The sequence below is a fragment of the Narcine bancroftii genome, chromosome 3 (assembly GCF_036971445.1).
Source record: "Narcine bancroftii isolate sNarBan1 chromosome 3, sNarBan1.hap1, whole genome shotgun sequence".
NCBI classification, from domain to species: Eukaryota; Metazoa; Chordata; class Chondrichthyes; order Torpediniformes; family Narcinidae; genus Narcine; species Narcine bancroftii.
Window position 1 is genome coordinate 186,101,543 of NC_091471.1, and position 22,745 is coordinate 186,124,287.

Consider the following 22,745-nt stretch of genomic DNA (forward strand, 5'->3'; position numbering starts at 1 on the left):
AAGCTGCTAAATCAAAAGGAACACACTGAGTCCTTCAGAGTTCTGGAGTAACTGCTTTACTGGTTTCAAATCGTGTGCTTAAAAGGCCTGCCCAGTCCTTAGCGCTCCAGTGAGATGGAAATGATGTCAACTTCCAGGCCATGGCTTTGCCCCGCTCTGACCATTCCGCGGATGCTACTGGCTGCAGTCTTACCTATGGCTGCTGGTGCCCGTTCACTTGTGCAGGAGAGCTGCTACGTGACCCTCACCCCCAGAGCCAGTGATGGGAGGTGTGGGTACCATAACCAGTATACTGTCTGTTTTGCATGGTCGGCCTCAATTCCTAGCAGGTGGTGTAACGACTGGTCTTTTAATGTCCAGGTATGCTGGTTTGAGACAGTTGATGGTAAATGTCTCCTCCCGGATCCAAATGTCCAAAACACAGGTTGTCCCATTGTGTTGCACTATCTTGAAGGGTCCTTTGTATGGCTGTTGTAGGGGTGGTCTGTGCACTCTTCTGCGGATGAACACATACTCACTCTGCCACACGTTGTCAGGTACAAAGGAGGGTACTGCTCCATGGTGGGACAGTGGAACTGGAGCCAGTGTCCCTAGGTTCTCCCGGAGCCTGGTCAGCACCTCTGTTGGTGTGTTTCCTTGGCTGCAGGGTGTGGGCATGAACTCGCCGGACAACGTGAGCAGTAAACCATACACCAACGTGGCCGATGACACTACTAGGTGCAGATACCCAGCAGCACCCAGGGGAGCTTGTCTACCCAGCCAGGTCCTTGGAGTCGTGCCATCAGGGCTGATTTTAGGTGCATGTGGAAATGCTCCACCAGGCCATTTGATTAGGGGTGGTATGCAGTTATTCGGTGTAACTGGGTTCCCAGGAGCTGTGCCATCACAGATCACAGGGTTGAGGTGAACTACACATGTGCATCTGAAGTGATGTGGGCGGGGAGGCCAATCCTTGCCACCCAGGTTGTGATTAGGGTTCTGGCACATGTCTCTTGTCATATTGTCGTATCATTGACTGGGACAGCTTCTGGCCACCTTGTGAATCTGTCCACCATTGTAAATAGGTACCTCACCCCTTTTGAAACAGGTAGTGGGCCAATGATGTCCAAGTGCACATGCTCGAATCTCTTGTGCATTGGCTGGAAGGGTTGCAATGGTATCTTCATGTGTCTCTGGACCTTGGAGGTTTGGCAATGTGTGCACGTCCTGGCGCCGTGTCTGACCTGTTTGCATAGGCCATACCACATGCCATACCACATTCTGCGTTCACCAGCTTTGAAGACGTATCAATCGGGCCCAGAGGTAGAAAACTTCTCTGTAACACCTCCACAGGACAACCACAGCTCATCGTACAGGCTGTTTGGAGGCACCGAACATGGGTTGGGCTCATTCTTCCATCCACTCTGGAATTGGTCTGGTGGTAGCCTGCAAGCCCGAACATGCAGGGGGTGTCCCTGTGTGGGGATGTGGTATGTCACGCCGTGTTTTGGGCTACCATGGAAAACTGCAGCGTGACGATGGACGGGAACTCTGATAACACCCTTGCGAACTTATTGTCTGAGCACATGAGTCAAGGTGTGGAGGTGGCAATTTGGCCTCCCCAAGGGGAAAGGTTTGGAAAGTTTTGGCATCGACCAGTCTCTGCCCCTTCAGGTGTACCAGCAAACTGTGTGCATGGAGGAAGTCTGCACCCAGCAATGGCTGTGACATTATGGCCAATGTGGATGTCCAATAAATCGGCTGGACCGAACTGCAAGGGGGTGGTCCGTGTGCTGTAAGTGCAGACGGTGATGCTGTTAGCCGCCGTGAGCTCTGGCCTAACCCCTCCAATTCTGGTATCGTGGCTCGAGGAGGGCAGGACACTGATTTCACCTCCTGTCTACTAGGAATTTGTACCGGGAGTGCCTGTCCCAGACATACAGGAGGCTATCGTGATGGCCAGCCGCCATCACCATTAGTGACAGCTGTCCTTTTTGATTCCCTGAAACAAGCATGGTGGTGGGCATCAGCGGGCCCCAGTTTAGCTGATGGGGTGCGGAGTGGTAGGGCCTTCGGCCATGCTGTTTTGTTTGGCGCACCACAAAATGTCCATGTGAGTGACCATTCCGCGGGTTGGAGAAATCTTTGTTTGTTAGTAGGAGGTGGATGTCCTCTGGCATCTTCTCTAAAAAGTGCTGTTCAAAGAGTAGCACGGCTTATGGCTGTCTGCTAGTTCCGGCATATCACTATTAGGGCTGATAGGGCATGGTCACCTAGGTCATCTATCCATAGCAACCGTGCAGCCTGTTCGTGGTGTGAGGCTGAATGTGTTGATTAACAGGACTTTGAGTGCTTCATACCTGCCAGCCTCCGGAAGCTGCTGTAGAAAATCCATTACGTGGCTTGGTTGAACGCAGCCACCACGTAATAATATCGCATCTCATCTGAGACAACATTCCTGACCCAGAACTGTGCCTCTGCCTGCTGGATCCAGACGAGGGGCTTAGCAGTCCAGAAAGTCGGCAGTTTCAGTGAAACTATATTTTGAAAGGTTGAGTTGTTCACACTGTACATGCTGCTCGAGTTGTCGGGTCTATATGACTGTCAGGGTCACTAACGTAGATCATAAGCCGCTAAATCGAAAGGAACACACTGACTCCTGCAGAGTTCTGAAGTAACTGGTTTCAAAGCGTGTACTTAAAAGGCCCACCCAGTCCCAGAGTCCTTAGCGCCCCAGTAGTGCAGAAGTGATGTTAACTTCTGGGCCACGGCTTTGCCCTGCTCTGAGTGTCTCCATGGATGGCACTGGCTGTGAACCATGGCTGCTGACGCCAGTACACTTGTCGTGTGGGAGAACTGCTACAAGTTATTGTTAAGTACAGGTGAGTGCCATTAGTCCTGAAGGTGGAAAATGTCCCTTTCTTCAAGACAGCCTACAGAGCAAAGCTTGGGAACTACAGGCCAGTGAGCCTGAGATCTGTGGTTGGGGTGTTAACAGAGGACATTCTGAGAGAGATGTACGTGCTGATCTGGGATAGTCAGCATAGTTTTGAAACTGGGAGGTCATGTCTTACAAATCTGATTGAATTTTTTAATGATGTGACCAATGAGATTGACAAGGGCAGAGGTGTAGATGTGGTATATGTGGATTTCAGCAAGGCATTTGATAAGGTTCTGCATGGTCAGCTGCTCTAGAAGGTTAGATCACATGGGATGCAAGTTGAGACAGCAGAATGGGTAAAAAATTGGCTTCATGGTAGAAAACAGTGGAGGAGGAAGGTTGTTTTTTAAACTGGAAGTCTTTGACTAATGGAGTTCCTTGAAGTTGAATGCTGGATTCATTGATGTTTGTCATCGATATCAGTGATTTAGATGAAAATGTACATGGCATGATTACCAAGTTTGCAGGTGAAACTAAAGTGTCTTGTATTGTAGAGAGTTAAGATTGTTGCCAAAGATTGCTGAAGGATCTTGATCAGTTGGGCAGAAGAATGGTTGATGGAATTTAGTACAGAAAACTATGAGGTGTGCATTTTGGGAAGTCTAACATTGGTAGGATGAGAGGGATCTTGGGAGTGTTGTAGAGCAGAAGCATATACAAATACAGGAACATATGGCATCGCAGGTAAATGGGGTGGTTATAAAAGGCATTCAGCCCATTGGCCTTATTCAGTCAGAGTGTTGAGTATTGGTGTTGAGAGGTCATGTTGCAGATGTACAAGATTTTTATGAGGCCTCATTTGGAGTATTGCATTCACTTTTGCTCACCGTGCTGCAGGAAAGATGTCAAGCTGGAAAGAATGCAGAGAAGATTTTTGAGGATGTTGCCATGACTCAGTTTGAGTTATCGGGAGAGGCTGAGCAGCTTTAATATCTATTCTTTATGATAACCTTAAGACATGCTCCTCTAGCTAAAATTAAAAATGCCTGGGAACAAAGTTTGGGATCTAATTTCTAAGAGGTTTAATACTACATTCTTATGTGCCCATCTTTGCTTATTACAATTTAAAGTTGTACATAGGCCTCATATGTCAAAAGCTAAATTATCTCACATCTATTAAGAGGTAAATCCTGACTGTGATAAATGTGAGAGAGGTTTCTTTAATTCATATGTTTTGGACATGTCCTACCCTTGAAAAATACTGAAAGTTTCAAATGTTGTGGGGACCATTCTTGAATTGCTTTCATAACCTCCTCTAAACATAATATTATTTTAAAAATTTTTATATTTGCCATTTTATTCTATGAACGAAGTACATATTTTCTTTAGTCATATGCCTTGGATAGGGAATCTTCACTGCTCCATCAAATCCCCCCCTCAATCCCAAATTAGAGGAAGGGGATAAACAAAATAGAGAGAGTGCAGAGAAGGTTTTTTTTAATTTTTTATTTTTCACACCATAAACCAGTTTGACCATGATGCATACATTTTCCTTTTCAAATATATACAGTGTCATTTTCTCCCCCGCCCCTCCCTCCTCCCATCCCACCCTCCCTACCTCCCCCCCATCCATTTAAAGTACAAAATCTAAGATACATTAAACCAGTCAAACAATGTTGTCATTCAATAAAAATAAACAAGAAATTCCACTGAGTCAATTCTTTTAATTTCCTTCTCCTTTCATTAATTTAGGTGGTGAATGTCCCCAGTAGGTTTTCTCTATTGTGTTTCATGTAAGGCTCCCATATTTGTTCAAATATTTCAATATTATTTCTTAAACTATATGTTATTTTTTCTAATGGAATGCATTTATTCATTTCTATATACCATTGTTGTATTTTCAAATTATCTTCCAATTTCCAGGTTGACATAATACATTTTTTTGCTACGGCTAGAGCTATCTTAACAAATCTTTTTTGTGCACCATCCAAATCAATTCCAAATTCTTTGTTTTTTATGTTACTTAGGAGGAAGATCTCTGGGTTTTTTGGTATATTGTTTTCTGTAATTTTATTTAATATCTGGTTTAGATCTTCCCAAAATTTTTCTACTTTCTCACACATCCAGATTGCATGAATTGTTGTTCCCATTTCTTTTTTACAACGAAAACATCTGTCAGATACTGTTGGGTCCCATTTATTTAACTTTTAAGGTGTAATGTATAGCCTGTGTATTCAGTTATATTGTATCATACGTAACCTCGTATTTATTGTATTTCTCATCGTTCCAGAACATAACTTCTCCCATGTTTCCTTTTTTATCTTTATATTTAAATCTTGTTCCCATTTTTGTTTCCTCATTCTCCTTTTCTTGCAGTTTAATATACATATTTGTTATGAATATTTTGATTATCATTGTATCTGTAATCACATATTCAAAGTTACTTCCCTCTGGTAACCTCAGACTGCTTCCTAATTTGTCCTTCAAGTAGGATCTCAATTGGTAATATGCCAGCACTGTATCTTGAGTTATATTGTATTTATCTTTCATTTGTTCAAAGGATAATAATCTATTTCCTGAAAAACAATTTTAGCTATAGAACCACTAGCAGAATTGATAAGAACAGAAAATAATATAAAAGGGATAAAAATAAAAGACAAGGAATATAAAATCAGTTTATTTGCGGATGATGTTATAGTATACTTAACAGAACCAGAACTATCAATAAAAGAATTATATAACAAATTGAAGGAATATGGAGAAAGTGTCGGATTACAAGATTAACGTAAATAAAAGTGAAGCAATGCCAATGAATAATGCGGATTTCTCAAAATTTAAGAAGGAATCACCATTCAGATGGAAAATGCAAGCAATAAGATACCTAAGTATACAAATAAATAAAAATCTTGGCCATCTATATAAACTCAATTATTATCCACTAATGAAAAAATTACAGGGCGATTTAGAGCATTGGAAAGATTTACCATTAACACTAATAGGAAGGATAAACTGTATTAAAATGAACATTTTCCCAAGGATATTATACCTATTTCAGGCATTGCCAATACACTTGACAGAGAAATTCTTCAAGGAGTTAAAGAAAATAATAAGGAAATTTTTATGGAAAGGGGGGAAACCGAGGATAGCAGTCGATAAATTAACAGAATGGTATAAACAAGGAGGCTTACAACTGCCAAACTTTAAAAATTATAGAGCCGCACAATTAAGATACCTATCAGATTTTTACCAAACAAGGGAAAAGCCAGATTGGACTAGATTAGAACTAGATAAAATAGGGGAAAAGATACCTGAACACATATTATATAAATGGGATGAAAAGTTGGTACAACGTAGGAGTTCTCCAGTATTACATCATCTACTCAATATTTGGAAGAAGATTCATGTAGAAAGGAGGGGAAATTTCTTCACACAAAGGGTGGTTGGGATATGGAATAAGCTTCCAGCAGTGGTTGTTGAAGCAAGGACGTTATTTAGATTTAAGGAAAGACTGGATAATTACATGGAGGGGAGAGGATTGGAGGGGTATGGACCAGGTGCTGGTCAGTGGGACTAGGAGGGTGGGGATTTGTTCCGGCATGGACTAGTAGGGCCAAACTGGCCTGTTCTGTGCTGTATATGGTTATAATCTAATCTACTCTCATAAAATTGCCTATTTATTCTTGGAACTAATCAAGCACTGCCTCAAGAATATTTCTAATTAAATAAGGAGACCAAGATGATATGCAGGTGTGGCATATTTGAATTTATTTGAGCTTATTATTTTTATGTTGTTTACAAGAACAGGAGTTGGTCTTGCTAATTATTGTTAGGGACTAGAAGGATATTTCCTGCATAATAAGTACAATGAGGAAATCTAGAACTGTGGGAATAATCAGGATAAAACATTGACCATTTAAAATAGAACACTACTACAGAACAGAAACAAGCTCTCTCTACCAAACTATGAGGAATTTCTTCTCAGAAGGCTGAATATTGAGAATCTTCACTGCTTATTCAAAGCTGAGCTGATTGAGGGAAGGCCATAAGGAGAGTAGTCCTGTGACAGGATTGGCACATCTGAACACCATGAAGAGTTAATTATGAGGCAGTCACTGTTGCCTCTTCCTTTACCTAAGATACCAATGGTTCTTGTGATGTCAGAAGACACCTTTGGGCTGAAGGGCTCAGACTGGGAAGTTGGGGTGAGCCATGCTTCTGTGAAGAAGAGTATACAGCAATCTCTGATGTATACTCGGTGCAATAATCTCAACCTCAGCTCCTCCATTTTATTCTCCAGACCTGGACATTGGTAAAAAGGAAACTAGGAAGAAAGCATAGCCCTGCCCATCCTTGTTTTCATTTTCCACCATAACCTTTCCTACTTTACCAGTGTAATTCTCTTCCCTTGTCCCCCAGATCTCTTGACTTCTCCAATTCTAGCCTCTTGCACACCCATAATCTTGTCCCTTTGCAATTAGCAACCAGGAGTTCTGCTGTCCAGCCTGTAAGCACCAGGTCTCTCCATCCCTGACCATTCTTTTGTTCCATTCCATCCTGGACACACTCTCTTCTCCCCGCTTGCATTGTGGAGAATGTCTAAGAGTATGAAAGCACAAACCAACAAATTTAAAGACAGTTTCTTTCCTGCAGCCATGAACCATATTTCAGTGGTCTCATGCTGTCCTTGCTTAGTGCTAACTGATCTTTTTTCACTCCAATCATATATTCTGTAATTGTGCTCAGATGGAGATGAGAAACAACTACTTTTTCAAGTTCAAGTTTATTATCATCTGACTGTTCATATACAACCTGATGAAACAGTATTTCTCCAGACCACGGTGCACACACATACACGATACGCAGCATATAATAGTCACATATAAACTTAAAGATATATTTAAAATAAATGTATAAATATTTTGGTTTACTCAGTTAAAGGATATTTTAAATTTAAATTTAGACATATAGCACAGTAATAGACCATTTCGGCCCACTAGCTCATGCTGCCCAATTGACCTACAACCCCCAATACATTTTTGAATGGTGGAAGGAAACTAGAGCACCCAGGGAAATCCATGCAGATACTGGGAGAACGTACAAACTCCTTACAGACAGTACGGGATTCAAACCCCAATCCTGATCATTGGTGCTGTAACAGCATTGTGCTAACTGTGCCACCCATACTGTTCATCAATCTCACAGGCTGCATGAAGAAGCTATTATCAGCCTGGCAGTTCTGATTTTAATGCTCCTATACCACCACCTTAATGGTAGTGGGTCAGAGATGCTGTGTACTGGATGGAAAAGATCCTCTATAATTCTTTGAGCCCTACTTAAGGCACATTCCCAGTAAATGTCATCACTAGTGGAAAGAAAGACCCCAGAGCTCTTCTCAGCCATTTTTATGATCCTCTGTATTGACTTATTGCCTGATGCTTTGCAGCTACCAGACTACACACTGATGCTGCCAAACAGGACACTTTCAATTGTGCTCCTGTAAAATGTTGTCAAGATGGGAGCTGGTAGCCTTGTCCTCCTCAACCACCTTAGGAAGTGTAGACACAGCTGCATCTTCCTGACTAATGAGGAGGTGTCGTGGGTCCAGAATAGGTCATCCTTTAAATGGACACATAATAACTGCGCTGTCCACGATAAAGCCATTGATGTAATGGAGAATGGTCGATCTTCAACCTCCTCACGTCCACAATCATCTCCTTTGTCTTGTCAGCGTTGATAGTTTGTTGTTCTCGCATCGTTTTACGAGCCTCCCAACCTCGTCTCATTAAGCCAACCCATCATTATTGCTGATGAGCCAACTACTGTTGTATCATCTGCAGACTTGATTGTTTGTACTGAATCTGACAATGCACGCCAGTCAGCAGCGTGAATAGTAGCAGGCTGAGCACATAACCCTGAATTGCGCTGGGGCTTGAAATGTTGCTCCCAACCCAAAAAGACGATGGTCTTTCCGTCAAGAAGTCTAGAATCCTGTTGCAGAGAGGGGTGTTGAGTCCCAGTGAGGACAGTTTATCCACCAGCTTCTGAGGTCCGATAATTTTAAATACTAAGCTGAGTCAATGTACAATAGCCTAGCATATGAGGCATCATCCTCTAGGTGGGTCAGAGTGTATTGAAGGGTCAAGGCTATAGCATCGTCTGTGGGCTGGTTTGGATGATAGTATACTGGAACGGATCCAACATCACTGGAAGGTGTGATTTGATGCATTCCATTACCTGTCGGTCAAAGCACTTCATGATTGTGGAGGTCAGTGCCTCTGGGCAATATTCATTTAGGTTACCATTACACACTTCAGAGGGTAGTGAATCAGTGGAATTCTTTGTCCAAGGAAGCAATAGAGGCAACTCAATAAATATATTTAAGATCCGGTTAGATGCATTTTTCCATAATAGGAGAATTAATGGGTATGAGAAAAAGGCAGGTAGGTGTAATTGAGTCCACATTCATATGGAGCAGCAAGACAGACAGATGGCCGATTCTGCTTCTAATTATATTCTTATGCTCTTTACACGGCTGTATGTATGTTAGAGAGAGCCTGTCAGTCTGCTTGCAGAAGAATGCTTCTCACTGTTCTAAATATTCTGTGGCAAATAAAGTTATACCAGTGGAACTTTCTGCTACAGAAAGTTGTTGAGGCCAGATCGTTGAATATAGTCACAAGGGAACTGGATATAGACCGAGAGGCTAAAGGGATCAAATCCTATGGAGAGAGAGCAGGAATAGGGGGACTGGGGTCACATGATCAGCCATGATGGTTTTGAATGGTGGAGCAGGCCTGAAGAGATGAATTTTCTATGTTTGCAAACTTGCACCCCTGAATTATGTTACTTTAGTTGAATGCCTCTTTGACAGGATGGACGAGGTTTCCCAGTGGAAAGAGACATTTTGGCACAGAATATCTGAAGCATAGCTTAAATTAAATAATCTTACATTGCAGGTTCTTTTTCTATGTTCAAGAAATGTGGACACCTGCAGGGATATTGGTAGTTATTTTATAACCCCTGAACAAAAAAAATGATGCATTTGGAGTCAATATAGTGATTTGAGTGAACTGGCGTGTTCCTACAAACCAGTCACAGCATAATTTTATTGATGACTTGATTTTTTTCATAACTGATTTATTTAATTTGTTGAATGCAAATTCGCCAAGCTACCTGTGGTGGTACACTACCAGCCTACTGCAGGGGGCAACCTGCAGGAGTGTAAGGGGACAGGACAACACGTGGCCGGCTGTCAATCAGTCGGCCTGAATGGATCAAGCCCCACCCGGTCGGGTGTCAATCACCCTCCGGGATATAAGCCTGTGCCGCCGGCCTCCCGAGGCCTCACTCAGAGTTGTTGCAGCCACAGCCTGCCTGGCTCTGTGGAAGTCTTTGTGGATTAAAGCCCGTTGTACAGTCTTTATCTTTGTGTGTATCTGATGCTGGCTAACAGTGCACCACACCACCACAGTGGGAGTTGAGCTCGTGCCTGTGGAGTTGGTCTACTTGTCTGTGTATAAAAGCAGCACAAACTAGTTGCCACAGGCACAATGTATAAATCTCACTTTTGTTTGTACAGATGAAGGTGTATAATTAATTTCATGCAACCACACAGATTATTTGGTGCCTTTCGTTAAGAGAACAGTGTGGGTGAAATATCAAAGTACACTCTAATTTGTTCTATTTCTGCAATTTGGCTGAGACTTTGGAAATTTGAGCAGCATGTTTGTGTGAGCTGAAATCTTGATAGAATTTCCTTCAAAAGAAATGTAAATCTATCATCTTGTTTCAAATAAGAAGGAATAGAACAGCTAAGGGAGTGGAAAGAAAAAGGTTGAGAACCACTGGAATTTGGGGGTTCAAGACAATAGAATCCTCAAGGTTGCCACACAAGTTGATAAGATGGTTAAGATTTATGAGCTGGCTTTCATTAGCCAGGGGATTGAGTTCAAGAGTAGAGAGGTAATGTTGCAGCTCTACAAAACTAGTTCCAGTGGTTCTCAATCTTTTTCTTTCCACTCACATACCACAATAGGTATTCCCTATGCCATAGGTGCTCTGTGATTAATAAGGGATTGCTTAAAGTGGTATGTGGGTGGAAAGAAAAAGTTTGAAAACCACTGTTTTAATCGTACCTAATTGACTCGTTATGGGCAGTTTCATAACTCCAAAGGAAATAGGCCAATCACAATTTTCTCAAGCAAAATATTTCAATAACTGGGTCGAGAGCAGAGATTCTCAACCTTCCCTTCGCACTCACATACCACCTTAAGCAATCCCTTACTGGAGGAGTCATGCGATGAAGTCGTGGCCAGTCAGGGAACTCCAGCCCTCTCCGGAAAAGTTTAAAAAAAATACACAAAACACAAAGGTACAAGAATAAAAATTAAAACAAAGTAAAAGTAAAGGTGGGAAGAAAATGGCAGCGAAGAAAGAAAAGTTGAAAGCAACAGGAAGAAGAGAAGAAGAAAGAATGTCAGAAGAAGAAAGTGAAGGCCTTACTTGTCCGAGGAGGCCCACGGCAGAGAGAGAAGCCCGCTCCCAGAGGTCAGTGGAAGTCCCGAGCTCGGGACTACAAAAATGGCTCGCGGAGCCAAGTAAAAGTGCGCAAACAACAGATGACCAACCCAGAGGAAGAAGAAGAAGAACATAGAGAAATGGAAGAAGAAGGGAAAGGCAAGACAATGGATTTTTTTTTTAAAGAATATATGGAATCAGTAAAAGAATGGCAATTACAAGAATTTAGTGAAATAAAAAGAAGAATTAAAAGTGCAGAAGAAAAAATGAATAGAATAGAGATGGTCATGTCAGATATAGGAAAAAGAGTGGACAAGGTGGAAGAACGAGAAACAGCCGTAGAAATGGAAGTAGAGGACTTAAAAGAGAAATTAGAAGAATCTAATAAAAAAGTTAAAGAGACACAAGAGCTGTTAGCTCAGAAGGTAGATATAATGGAAAATTATAATAGAAGAAATAATATAAAGATAGTGGGCCTTAAGGAAGATGAAGAAGGCAAGAATATGAGAGAATTTATAAAAGATTGGATCTCCAGGGTCCTAGGAAGACCAGAATTACAGGAAGAAATGGAAATAGAAAGGGCACATAGAACATTAACTCCAAAACCACAGCCACAGCAAAAACCAAGATTTATTTTAGTAAAATTCGTAAGATATACAACAAGAGAAAATATATTGAAGAAAGCAATGAAGAAAATAAGAGAAGACAAAAAGCCACTGGAATACAAAGGTCAAAAAAAATTTTTCTCTCCAGACATAAGTTTTGAACTCCTGAAGAAGAGAAAGGAGTTTAATACAGCAAAAACGATCCTATGGAAAAAAGGATATAAATTTATGCTAAAGTACCCAGCGGTACTTAAAATAGTTATTGCAGGGCAGCAAAACAGACTATTCACAGATCTGGAGGAAGCACGAAAATTTGCAGAACAACTACAAAACTACAAAACAGGCAGAGAGATGAGAGTAAAAATGACCACGAACTATATGTATGTGTGTATATGGGTATATATATATATATATATATATATATAGGTGTGTATGTATATATGTGTGTACATGAGTGTATCCGTATTTAAAGGAAAATATATAGAGTATAGATAAGAATTAATAAGGGAATGAAAGGGAAGAGAGGAAGTAAGGAGGGAATTAAGAGAGTGACCTTTGTTATATATGAAAATTGAAATCTTTTCTGCGGGGGGCTGGGTGGGGAGGAGTTACGGTCACTGCGAAATCAGTTGACACTTGCGAGTGAATTCGCAAATCCAAATGGAGAGGGGAGATGTGGTTGCCCGACAAGGGATAAAGGGCAACTCAGAAAGGGGAGGGGATAATGGGGTTAAAGAAATTTTAGATAGCAGAATAAGGGAAATGTTTGATGTTTTAGAAATGTTGTCTTATAAAGTGTTCAAAACAAGAAAGCAGAAATGGATAAGAAGGAAAGGTGATGATGAGGAAATCGAAAGGAAAGATAAACAAAGTATGAAATGGCTACATTGAACTATATGACTTTAAATATTAACGGAATACATATCCAAATCAAAAGGAAGAAACTGCTAAATTTACTGAAAAAAGAAAAAATTGATATAGCATTCGTGCAAGAAACACATTTAACTGAAATGGAGCACAAGAAATTAAACAGAGATTGGGTAGGACATGTAACAGCAGCGTTATATAATTCAAAAGCTAGAGGAGTAGCGATATTAATCAGTAAAAATGTACCAATTAAAATAGAAGAGGAAATAATAGATCCAGCAGGGAGATATGTAATGATAAAATGTCAGATATATTCGGAGTTTTGGAATTTACTCAATGTATATTCACCTAACGAAGAAGATCAAAAATTTATGCAAGATATTTTTTTGAAGATAGCAGACACGCAAGGGAACATACTAATAGGAGGGGATTTCAACCTTAATTTGGATTCAAACATGGATAAAACTGGGAAAAAAATTAACAGAAAGAACAAAGTAACCAAATTTATAATTAAATCGATGCAGAAATGCAACTTTTGGATACATGGAGGAAACAACACCCAAAGGAAAAGGAATATTCATATTATTCGGGTAGACATAAAACATTCTCAGGAATAGACCTATTCCTGTTATCAGCTCGTATGCAAGACAGAGTAAGAAAAACAGAATATAAAGCGAGAATATTATCGGACCACTCACCCCTGATATTGACAATAGAGTTAGAGGACATCCCTCCAAGAATGTATAGATGGAGATTAAACTCCATGCTACTTAAAAGGCAGGATTTTAGAGAATTCATTGAAAGACAAATTAAAATGTACTTTGAAATAAATACGGAGTCAGTGAAAGATAAGTTTATACTATGGGACGCAATGAAAGCGTTCATCAGAGGGCAAATAATAAGTTATGTAACCAAGATGAAGAAGGACTACAATCAGGAAACAGAGCAGTTGGAAAGGGAAATAGTAAATATAGAAAGAGAATTGGCAATGAAGGAAGACACAACTAAAAGAAGAGAATTGGCAGATAAAAAAAATAAAATATGAAACACTACAAACATATAAGGTGGAGAAGAACATAATGAAGACAAAACAGAAATATTATGAACTAGGAGAAAAAACGCACAAAATTCTAGCATGGCAGCTTAAGACAGAACAAACTAAGAGAATGGTATTGGCATCAAGGAAAAAAGACAAACAAATCACATATAATCCAACGGAGATTAATGAAAACTTCAGAGAATTGTACGAACAATTATACCAAACTGAAAACGAAGGGAAAGAAGACAAAATAGATGATTTTTTAACTAAAATTGAACTACCAAAATTATAAATAGAGGAACAAAATAAATTAACAGAACCATTTGAAATAGTAGAAATACAAGAGATAATAAAAAAAACTACCAAATAATAAAACACCAGGAGAGGATGGATTCCCAATAGAATTCTATAAAACATTTAAAGATTTATAAATTCCTCCCCTCCTGGAAGTAATCAATCAGATTGATAAAACACAAAGCTATCCAGATTCATGCAAAAAAGCAATAATTACAGTAATACCAAAGACAGGGAAAGATTCACTCGCACCAGCGTCATATAGACCAATATCTTTACTTAACACAGATTATGGGATAATAGCTAAACTATTAGCAAACAGATTAGCCGACTATGTACCTAAAATAGTAAATCTAGACCAAACTGGATTTATTAAAAAAAGATGAACAACAGACAATATCTGTAAATTTATTAACTTAATTCATGCAGTAGAAGGGAATAAATCTCCAACAGTAGCAGTTGCTTTAGACACAGAGAAGGCCTTTGACAGAGTAGAATGGAATTATTTATTCAAAGTATTACAAAAATTCAGTTTACCAGAGAAGTATATTAATTGGATTAAAGCATTATATAAGGGGCCATTGGCGAAAGTGACAGTAAATGGATATATATCAAAGCAATTTAACTTAAGCAGATCAACAAGGCAGGGATGCCCACTATCACCCTTATTGTTCGCGTTAGCCATAGAACCACTTGCAGAACTGATAAGAACAGAAAATAAAATTAAAGGGATAAAAATAAAAGACAAGGAACATAAAATCAGTTTATTTGCGGAAGACGTAATAGTATACTTAACAGAACCAGAATTATCAATAAAAGAATTACATAAGAAATTGAAGGAATATGGAGAAGTGTCGGGTTACAAGATTAATGCAAATAAAAGTGAACCAATGCCAATGAATAATGCGGATTTCTTAAAATTTAAGAAGGAATCACCATTCAGATGGCAAATGCAAGCAATACGATACCTAGGTATACAAATAAATAAAAACCTCGGCCATCTATATAAACTCAATTATTATCCACTAATGAAAAAATTACAGGACGACTTAGAGCATTGGAAAGACTTCCCACTAACACTAATAGGAAGGATAAACTGTATTAAAATGAACATTTTCCCAAGGATACAATACCTATTTCAGGCATTGTCAATACACTTGATGGAGAAATTCTTCAAGGAGTTAAAGAAAATAATAAGGAAATTTTTATGGAAAGGGGGGAAACCGAGGATAGCACTAGATAAATTAACAGAATGGTATAAACAAGGAGGCTTACAACTGCCAAACTTTAAAAATTATTATAGAGCCGCACAATTAAGATACCTATCAGATTTTTATCAAACAAGGGAAAAGCCAGATTGGACTAGATTAGAACTAGATAAAATAGGGGATAAGATACCTGAACATATATTATATAAATGGGATGAAAAATTGGTACAACATAGGAATTCTCCAGTATTACATCATCTGCTCAATATTTGGAAGAAGATTCATGTCTTCTTCTTTCTTTGGCTTGGCTTCGCGGACGAAGATTTATGGAGGGGGTAAATGTCCATGTCAGCTGCAGGCTCATTTGTGGCTGACAAGTCCGATGCGGGACAGGCAGACACGGTTGCAGGGGTTGCAGGGGAAAATTGGTTGGTTGGGGTTGGGTGTTGGGTTTTTCCTCCTTTGTCTTTTGTCAGTGAGGTGGGCTCTGCAGTCTTCTTCAAAGGAGGTTGCTGCCCGCCGAACTGTGAGGCGCCAAGATGCATGGTTTGAGGCGATATCAGCCCACTGCCGGTGGTCAATGTGGCAGGCACCAAGGGATTTCTTTAGGCAGTCCTTGTACCTCTTCTTTGGTGCACCTCTGTCACAGTGGCCAGTGGAGAGCTCGCCATATAACACGATCTTGGGAAGGCGATGGTCCTCCATTCTGGAGACGTGACCTACCCAGCGCAGTTGGATCTTCAGCAGCGTGGATTCGATGCTGTCGGCCTCTGCCATCTCGAGTACTTCGATGTTAGGCGCTATTTGCCTTGGCGAGTCTGTTGTCTATCTCGTTGTCGATCCTTGCATCTGATGAAATGGTGCAGCCGAGATAGGTAAACTGGTTGACCGTTTTGAGTGTTGTGTGCCCGATGGAGATGTGGGGGGGCTGGTAGTCATGGTGGGGAGCTGGCTGATGGAGGACCTCCGTTTTCTTCAGGCTGACTTCCAGGCCAAACATTTTGGCAGTTTCCGCAAAACAGGACATCAAGCGCTGATGAGCTGGCTCTGAATGGGCAACTAAAGCGGCATCATCTGCAAAGAGTAGTTCACGGACAAGTTTCTCATGTGTCTTGGTGTGAGCTTGCAGGCGCCTCAGATTGAAGAGACTGCCATCCGTGCGGTACCGGATGTAAACAGCGTCTTCATTGTTGAGGTCTTTCATGGCTTGGTTCAGCATCATGCTGAAGAAGATTGAAAAGAGGGTTGGTGCGAGAACACAACCTTGCTTCACGCCATTGTTAATGGAGAAGGGTTCAGAGAGCTCATTGCTGTATCTGACCTGACCTTGTTGGTTTTCGTGCAGTTGGATAACCATGTTGAGGAACTTTGGGGGGCATCCAATGCGCTCTAGTATTTTCCAAAGCCCTTTCCTGCTCACGGTGTCGAAGGCATTGGTGAGGTCAACAAAGGTGATGTAGAGTCCTTTGTTTTGTTCTCTGCACTTTTCTTGGAGCTGTGTGAGGGCAAAGACCATGTCAGTAGTTCCTCTGTTTGCGCGAAAGCCGCACTGTGATTCTGGGAGAATATTCTCGGCGACACTAGGTATTATTCTATTTAGGAGAATCCTAGCGAAGATTTTGCCTGCAATGGAGAGCAGCGTGATTCCCCTGTAGTTTGAGCAGTCTGATTTCTCGCCTTTGTTTTTGTACAGGGTGATGATGATGGCATCACGAAGGTCCTGAGGCAGTTTTCCTTGGTCCCAACAAAGCTTGAAAAACTCATGCAGTTTGACATGCAGAGTTTTGCCGCCAGCCTTCCAGACCTCTGGGGGGATTCCATCCATACCTGCTGCTTTGCCACTTTTCAGTTGTTCGATTGCCTTATATGTCTCATCCAGGGTGGGAACCTCATCCAGCTCTAGCCTTAGGGGCTGTTGAGGGAGCTGGAGCAGGGCGGAATCTTGGACTGAGCGGTTGGCACTGAAAAGAGATTGGAAGTGTTCTGACCATCGGTTGAGGATGGAGATATTGTCGCTGAGGAGGACTTTGCCATCTGAGCTGCGCAGCGGGCTTTGGACTTGGGGTGAGGGGCCGTACACAGCCTTTAGAGCCTCGTAGAAACCCCTGAAGTCGCCAATATCCGCACTGAGCTGGGTTCGCTTGGCGAGGCTAGTCCACCACTCATTTTGTATCTCCCGGAGTTTGCGCTGAAGAATAGGAATAAAACAATAAAAGGAATAAAACAAATTACCAATTACCAAAACTAATACTGACGCAAAATCAGTCAATCCCTTTTACAATAGATAACCTTTCCTTTAGAGAATGGGAGAAAAAAGGGATCAAAAGAATAGAAAATTGTTTTTAGGAAATAAATTACTATCCTTTGAACAAATGAAGGATAAATATAATATAACTCAAGGTACAGTGTTGGCATTCTACCAACTGAAATCCTACTTGAAGGACAAATTGGGAAGCAGTCTGAGGTTACCAGAGGGAAGTAATTTTGAATATGTGATTGCAGATACAATGATAATCAAAAAATTTATAACAAATATGTATATTAAACTGCAAGAAAAGGAGAATGAGGAAACAAATGGTAAAACTAAACAAAAATGGGAACAAGATTTAAACATAAAGATAAAGAAGGAAACATGGGAGAAGTTATGCTCTGGAACTATGAGAAATACAATAAACACGAGGTTATGTATGATACAATATAACTGGATACACAGGCTATACATTACACCTCAAAAGTTAAATAAATGGGACCCAACAGTATCTGACAGATGTTTTCGTTGTAAAAAAGAAATGGGAACAACAATTCATGCAATCTGGATGTGTGAGAAAGTGAAAGAATTTTGGGAAGATCTAAACCAGATATTAAATAAAATTACAGAAAGCAATATACCAAAAAACCCAGAGATCTTACTCCTAAGTAACATAAAAAACAAAGAATTTGGACTTGATTTGGATGGTGCACAAAAAAGATTTGTTAGGATAGCCCTAGCCGTAGCAAAAAAATGTATTATGTCAGCCTGGAAATTAGAAGATAACTTGAGAATACAACAATGGTATATAGAAATGAATAAATGTATTCCGTTAGAAAAAATAACATTTAATTTAAGAAATAATATTGCAATATTTGAACAAATATGGGAGCCATACATGAAACACAATAGAGAAAACCTACCGGGGACATCTACCACCTAAAATGACAGAAGGAAAAGGAAATGAAAAGAATTGACTCAGTGGAATTTCATGTTTATTTTTATTGAGTGACAACATTGTTTGACTGATTTAATGTAGCTTAGATTCTGTAATTTAAATGAATGGGAGGGGAGGTAGGGAGGGTGGGATGGGAGGAGGGGGGGAGAAAACGACACTGTATATATTTGCAAAGGAAAATGTATGTATCTTGATCAATGTGGTTTATGGTGTGAAAAATAAAAAAATTTTAAAAAAAAGCAATCCCTTACTAATGACAGAGCACCTATGGCAGAGAGAATACTTAAACTGATGTGTAAGTGGAAAGTAAAAGGTTGAGTTCCACTGGGTTAGATGACACTTGGAGTAAAGCATGCAGTTCTAGATTCCTCATTATAGGAAGGATGTAAAAGCTTAGAGAGGATGAAGTAAAGTTGACCGAGCTAGGGATTTTCTCTTTGGAGAGTCAAAAGAGGAAGTGTATAAGATTATGTGGTACATAAGATTATGAGAGGCATAGTTCGGGTGCCCAGCCAGTGGTTTTTTACAAGGTGATATTAGCAAATACCAGAGGACATCTGTTTAAGGTGAGTGGAGAAAAGTTATCATCCTGTATGATTAAAGATCTAAAGAATTTGTAGCAGGGAAACAGGCCATTCAGCCCATCCCAGCATTTGCAATGATAGAACATTTCCTCCCATTCTACAACTGGCACACACCTGAAGTTGTCAGAGGTAGGTTTTTCACACAGGGAGTGGTGGGTGCTTGGAATACATTGCCAGGGGTGGTGGTGGTGGTGCATTATGATCATTTTAAAAACTGAGGCACATGGAAGTAAGAAAAAGATAGGATTATTCATGTGAGGTATGGAAAAATTAGATTGTAATGTTTATATAGTCAGCACAATGTCATGGACCAAAAGGCCAGTACTGTGTTATAAAGTTCTGTATTCTATAAGAAATAAGAGCAGGAGCTGGCCATTTAACCCATAGTGCCACCATTCAATAGGATCATGGATTATTGCTATGTAAAACATTGTTCTAAGTATTTCCCATCCTGCCACACATAACACTTCTAGAGCTGGGCTAAATTGTGTTGTCTCCAATGAATGTATCTCTGAATAAGTAGTATGTGTATCCTTCTAAACTTTTTCATTAAATTCACCTCAGAGCAGCTGGAAGGTGATATCTCTTTTGCAGTGTTGTGTCTTCATTAACAGTCTACCAGCTACCCAACAGTTCTTTTCCCTTTCTCTTGCCAGCTCCATTGTGGGGTGAATCTGTACTTAGAGCATCAATAATCAATCCTTCCTAATTCTGCTATTGTTTATTCAGCCAGTGTTAGATGCAGTCATCAGTCACTTATGCTTTTTATACAGAAATCCTGTAATATTGGCATAAAGAAGACCCAACATTAAGTTCGCTTTGGTTGTTTACACTGAACCAAACAAAGCTGGCATAATGCACAGTCAGTGTGTCATTTTACGCAGCAAGCTTTCATTCTGGGACCAAAAGAGGTGAGAAGCATAACACAGCATCATCTGTGTCTAGTGTCACATATAACATACCTTATGTGATGGCATGTTAGACCCACTTTTTTTCCCCAAAAAAATGACTCAAAAATATTCCTTTCCCCAGCCTTATAGGTAAAATTGAAATTAGGGCTGTCGATGGTTGTGAAATCATTGTGGGGGCTGGTGGGACGCAGTTGGGAGACTCTCCCGGCAGCCCACTGTTGGTCCTAGCATTGGTCATTGATGTGTTGAGGAAGTGTCAGGTTCGAGAGAGACGAGTCTGGAAAACAAGGGTTTGCAATCAAATGTTACTTTAAATAACACGCTGTAGTGTCTTTACGGCAGAACTACCGAAATAATAGGTGTGACAGAGTATTTAGAGGTGGTTTGGGAGGAATTGTTAGAGCAGCTTGCACACACACATTTTAAAACACAGAATATTTGCAGGACTTTTGCAGAATGCTTTTTGGAGGAGGCAACAAAGTATGGAAGGCAGCTTGCCTGGGAGAACATGTGATCTTTGCAGGCAGAGGAAAACAGTTTTGCTCTCAGAGAGGGAGGGTGTGAAACAGAAAGAGAGGAGACAGAAATCAGTTCTAGAAGGACAAAGCTGGCAAACGTTGGAAGGCTGTCTGGTCAAAGAAGACTGGCTGTCTGAAAGGTGACCTGAAAGAAAGAGGATCATCTGGAGAACCCTGAAGGGGGCAAGTTTCGTCAGCAACACTGATTGAGAAGGAATCAGTTGTGGATGCCCTGGAAAAGGAATCTCTCTGTGAAAACCAGCAAGAACCCTCCTGAGTGGTAACCATTTGCCTGTTAAGCACCATAGACTGGTGAACTTTGTTAATGCTAACTTCTGTGCACAGTACAAGAATTGCCTGCAACCAGTGAGATTGGACTGTGATCCAAAGAACTTTTCTAATCTTAAATATACATTACACACACCTGCGCTTAGTATTAGAGGGACGATTAAGTAGTTAGGTTGGTTAAGTAATAAATTAAAGTTAATTCTGTTTTCTTGTTCAAATATAATTAAAAACTACTTTTCTTTAAGTAACCCTGTGTTGTGGTGCAAATCTATTGCTGCTGGGTTTTGGGGTCCTCTGGACTCCATAACATAGGTGTCCACACAGCATGAGGTGAACCAGGAACTGAACTTTATTTTGAATTTCTCGCACTGCTCGAAGAGGCCACCCACTTCCTGTGAGGGCACGCTGGCCTTAGGAAGTGACATCATCCCTAATGTCAGGAAACTCCCGGTGGCACGCTGTCAGTCCATGCACTGGTCCCACTGCGCCACTCCTTTCCCCTCCCCCACTCCAGGAGAGACAGGCAGTGGGCCACCAGGAGAGAGTGGGACAGCAGACCGCCAGAAGAGAACAAGCAGCGGCTGTTGAGAGAGAATGGGACAGCAGTATTATTAAAAAGATTTTTCTTTTTGGCCTACTTGCATCTTTTAAATGTTTACCCATAAATACACTTTCAAAAATATGGTACAAATATGGTCCTTTCCCGTCATGATGCCAGATCGTCCCTTTTAAACAGATGGCGATCCAGTGCTGTTACTACCTCTGCTGCTGGAAAAAAGCCGGAACTGGAATGACCCCCTCTTTTCACATCTACCTTTCACGCAAAAGGTGTAGCATAATAAATGTCCCAGAACAAAGTGGCTGTGTAAAAGGAAAACTACCTCTTCAATAGAATTTATAATCCCTTTCTATCCCCTGAATAAGAAACAGAGAATAGTGGTTAACACAGGACTATTACAGCACCAGTGACCTGGGTTTGAATCCGGCGCTGTTTATGAAATTTCCTTGCTTTGGTTGAAGGTATTAACCCATGTCTGCGTGGGTTTTCTCCAGGTGCTCTGTTTCTTTCCAGCGTTCAAAATGTATGGGGGTTGCAGGTTAGTTAGTGTATTTGGGGGCATGGGCCGAAAGGGCCTGCTATCGTCCTATATGATTAAAAATCTAAAGAATTTGTAGCAGGGAAACAGGCCATTCAGCCCATCCCAGCATTTGCAATGTAGAGCATTTCCTCCCATTCTACAACTGACACACACCTGATAACCATTGCTTCGAATCCCATCCTCTTTACATCAATATATCTTTGACTGCCTGGTTTGTAACTTTCATTTAAATTGCATTCCTGATGCAGAATAAAGGTGTAGCAACAATAATCTTTGCTTTTGTGAAGGGTTTTGGGGATCTTTACAAAAGAATTTGAGCAGGATGCATGCATTAACCTGGGTTCCTTCAAATGGTTTTGTGGTCTAACAGGTATCCAAATCAAAGTTCTGGATGTGACTAAGAAAGAGCAAATAGAGAAGCTGGCCAAGGAGATTGAGAAAATCGACGTTCTGTTCAATTGTGCAGGGTAATCAAATCCGATTTTTATATCTATTATGGGATAAAGCTTCTGTTTCCCAAACTAAGGATGTTTGAACTAATTTCCATTTCAGTGAGATTTTGTGTTGCACTGAAATTCTTTTGAACCCATTTCACAGAAAAATTGGACCTGGATCTAACTTGCACTGGCCATTTCCTGCTCCACCCTTCCCCTCACTTCTTTTTACTGGCTCTCTTTCCTTTCCACTCTCAGGATCTTAACCTGAATGTCAACCTCCACAAATGCTGCCTGATGCAAGTTTTGAAATC

At 40.6% G+C, this 22,745-nt stretch overlaps 1 protein-coding gene across 5 annotated transcripts in view; it reads left to right on the forward strand.

Annotated features, from left to right (window-relative positions):
* Positions 1-22,745, forward strand: part of bdh2 (3-hydroxybutyrate dehydrogenase, type 2) — an 85,085-nt gene that overhangs the window by 24,481 nt on the left and 37,859 nt on the right. For all 5 annotated transcript variants that reach the window (XM_069926086.1, XM_069926084.1, XM_069926083.1 and 2 more), the window contains one exon: positions 22,368-22,464. In XM_069926086.1, the coding sequence (XP_069782187.1) occupies positions 22,368-22,464 (97 nt within the window). The remainder of the gene's footprint in view (positions 1-22,367; positions 22,465-22,745) is intronic.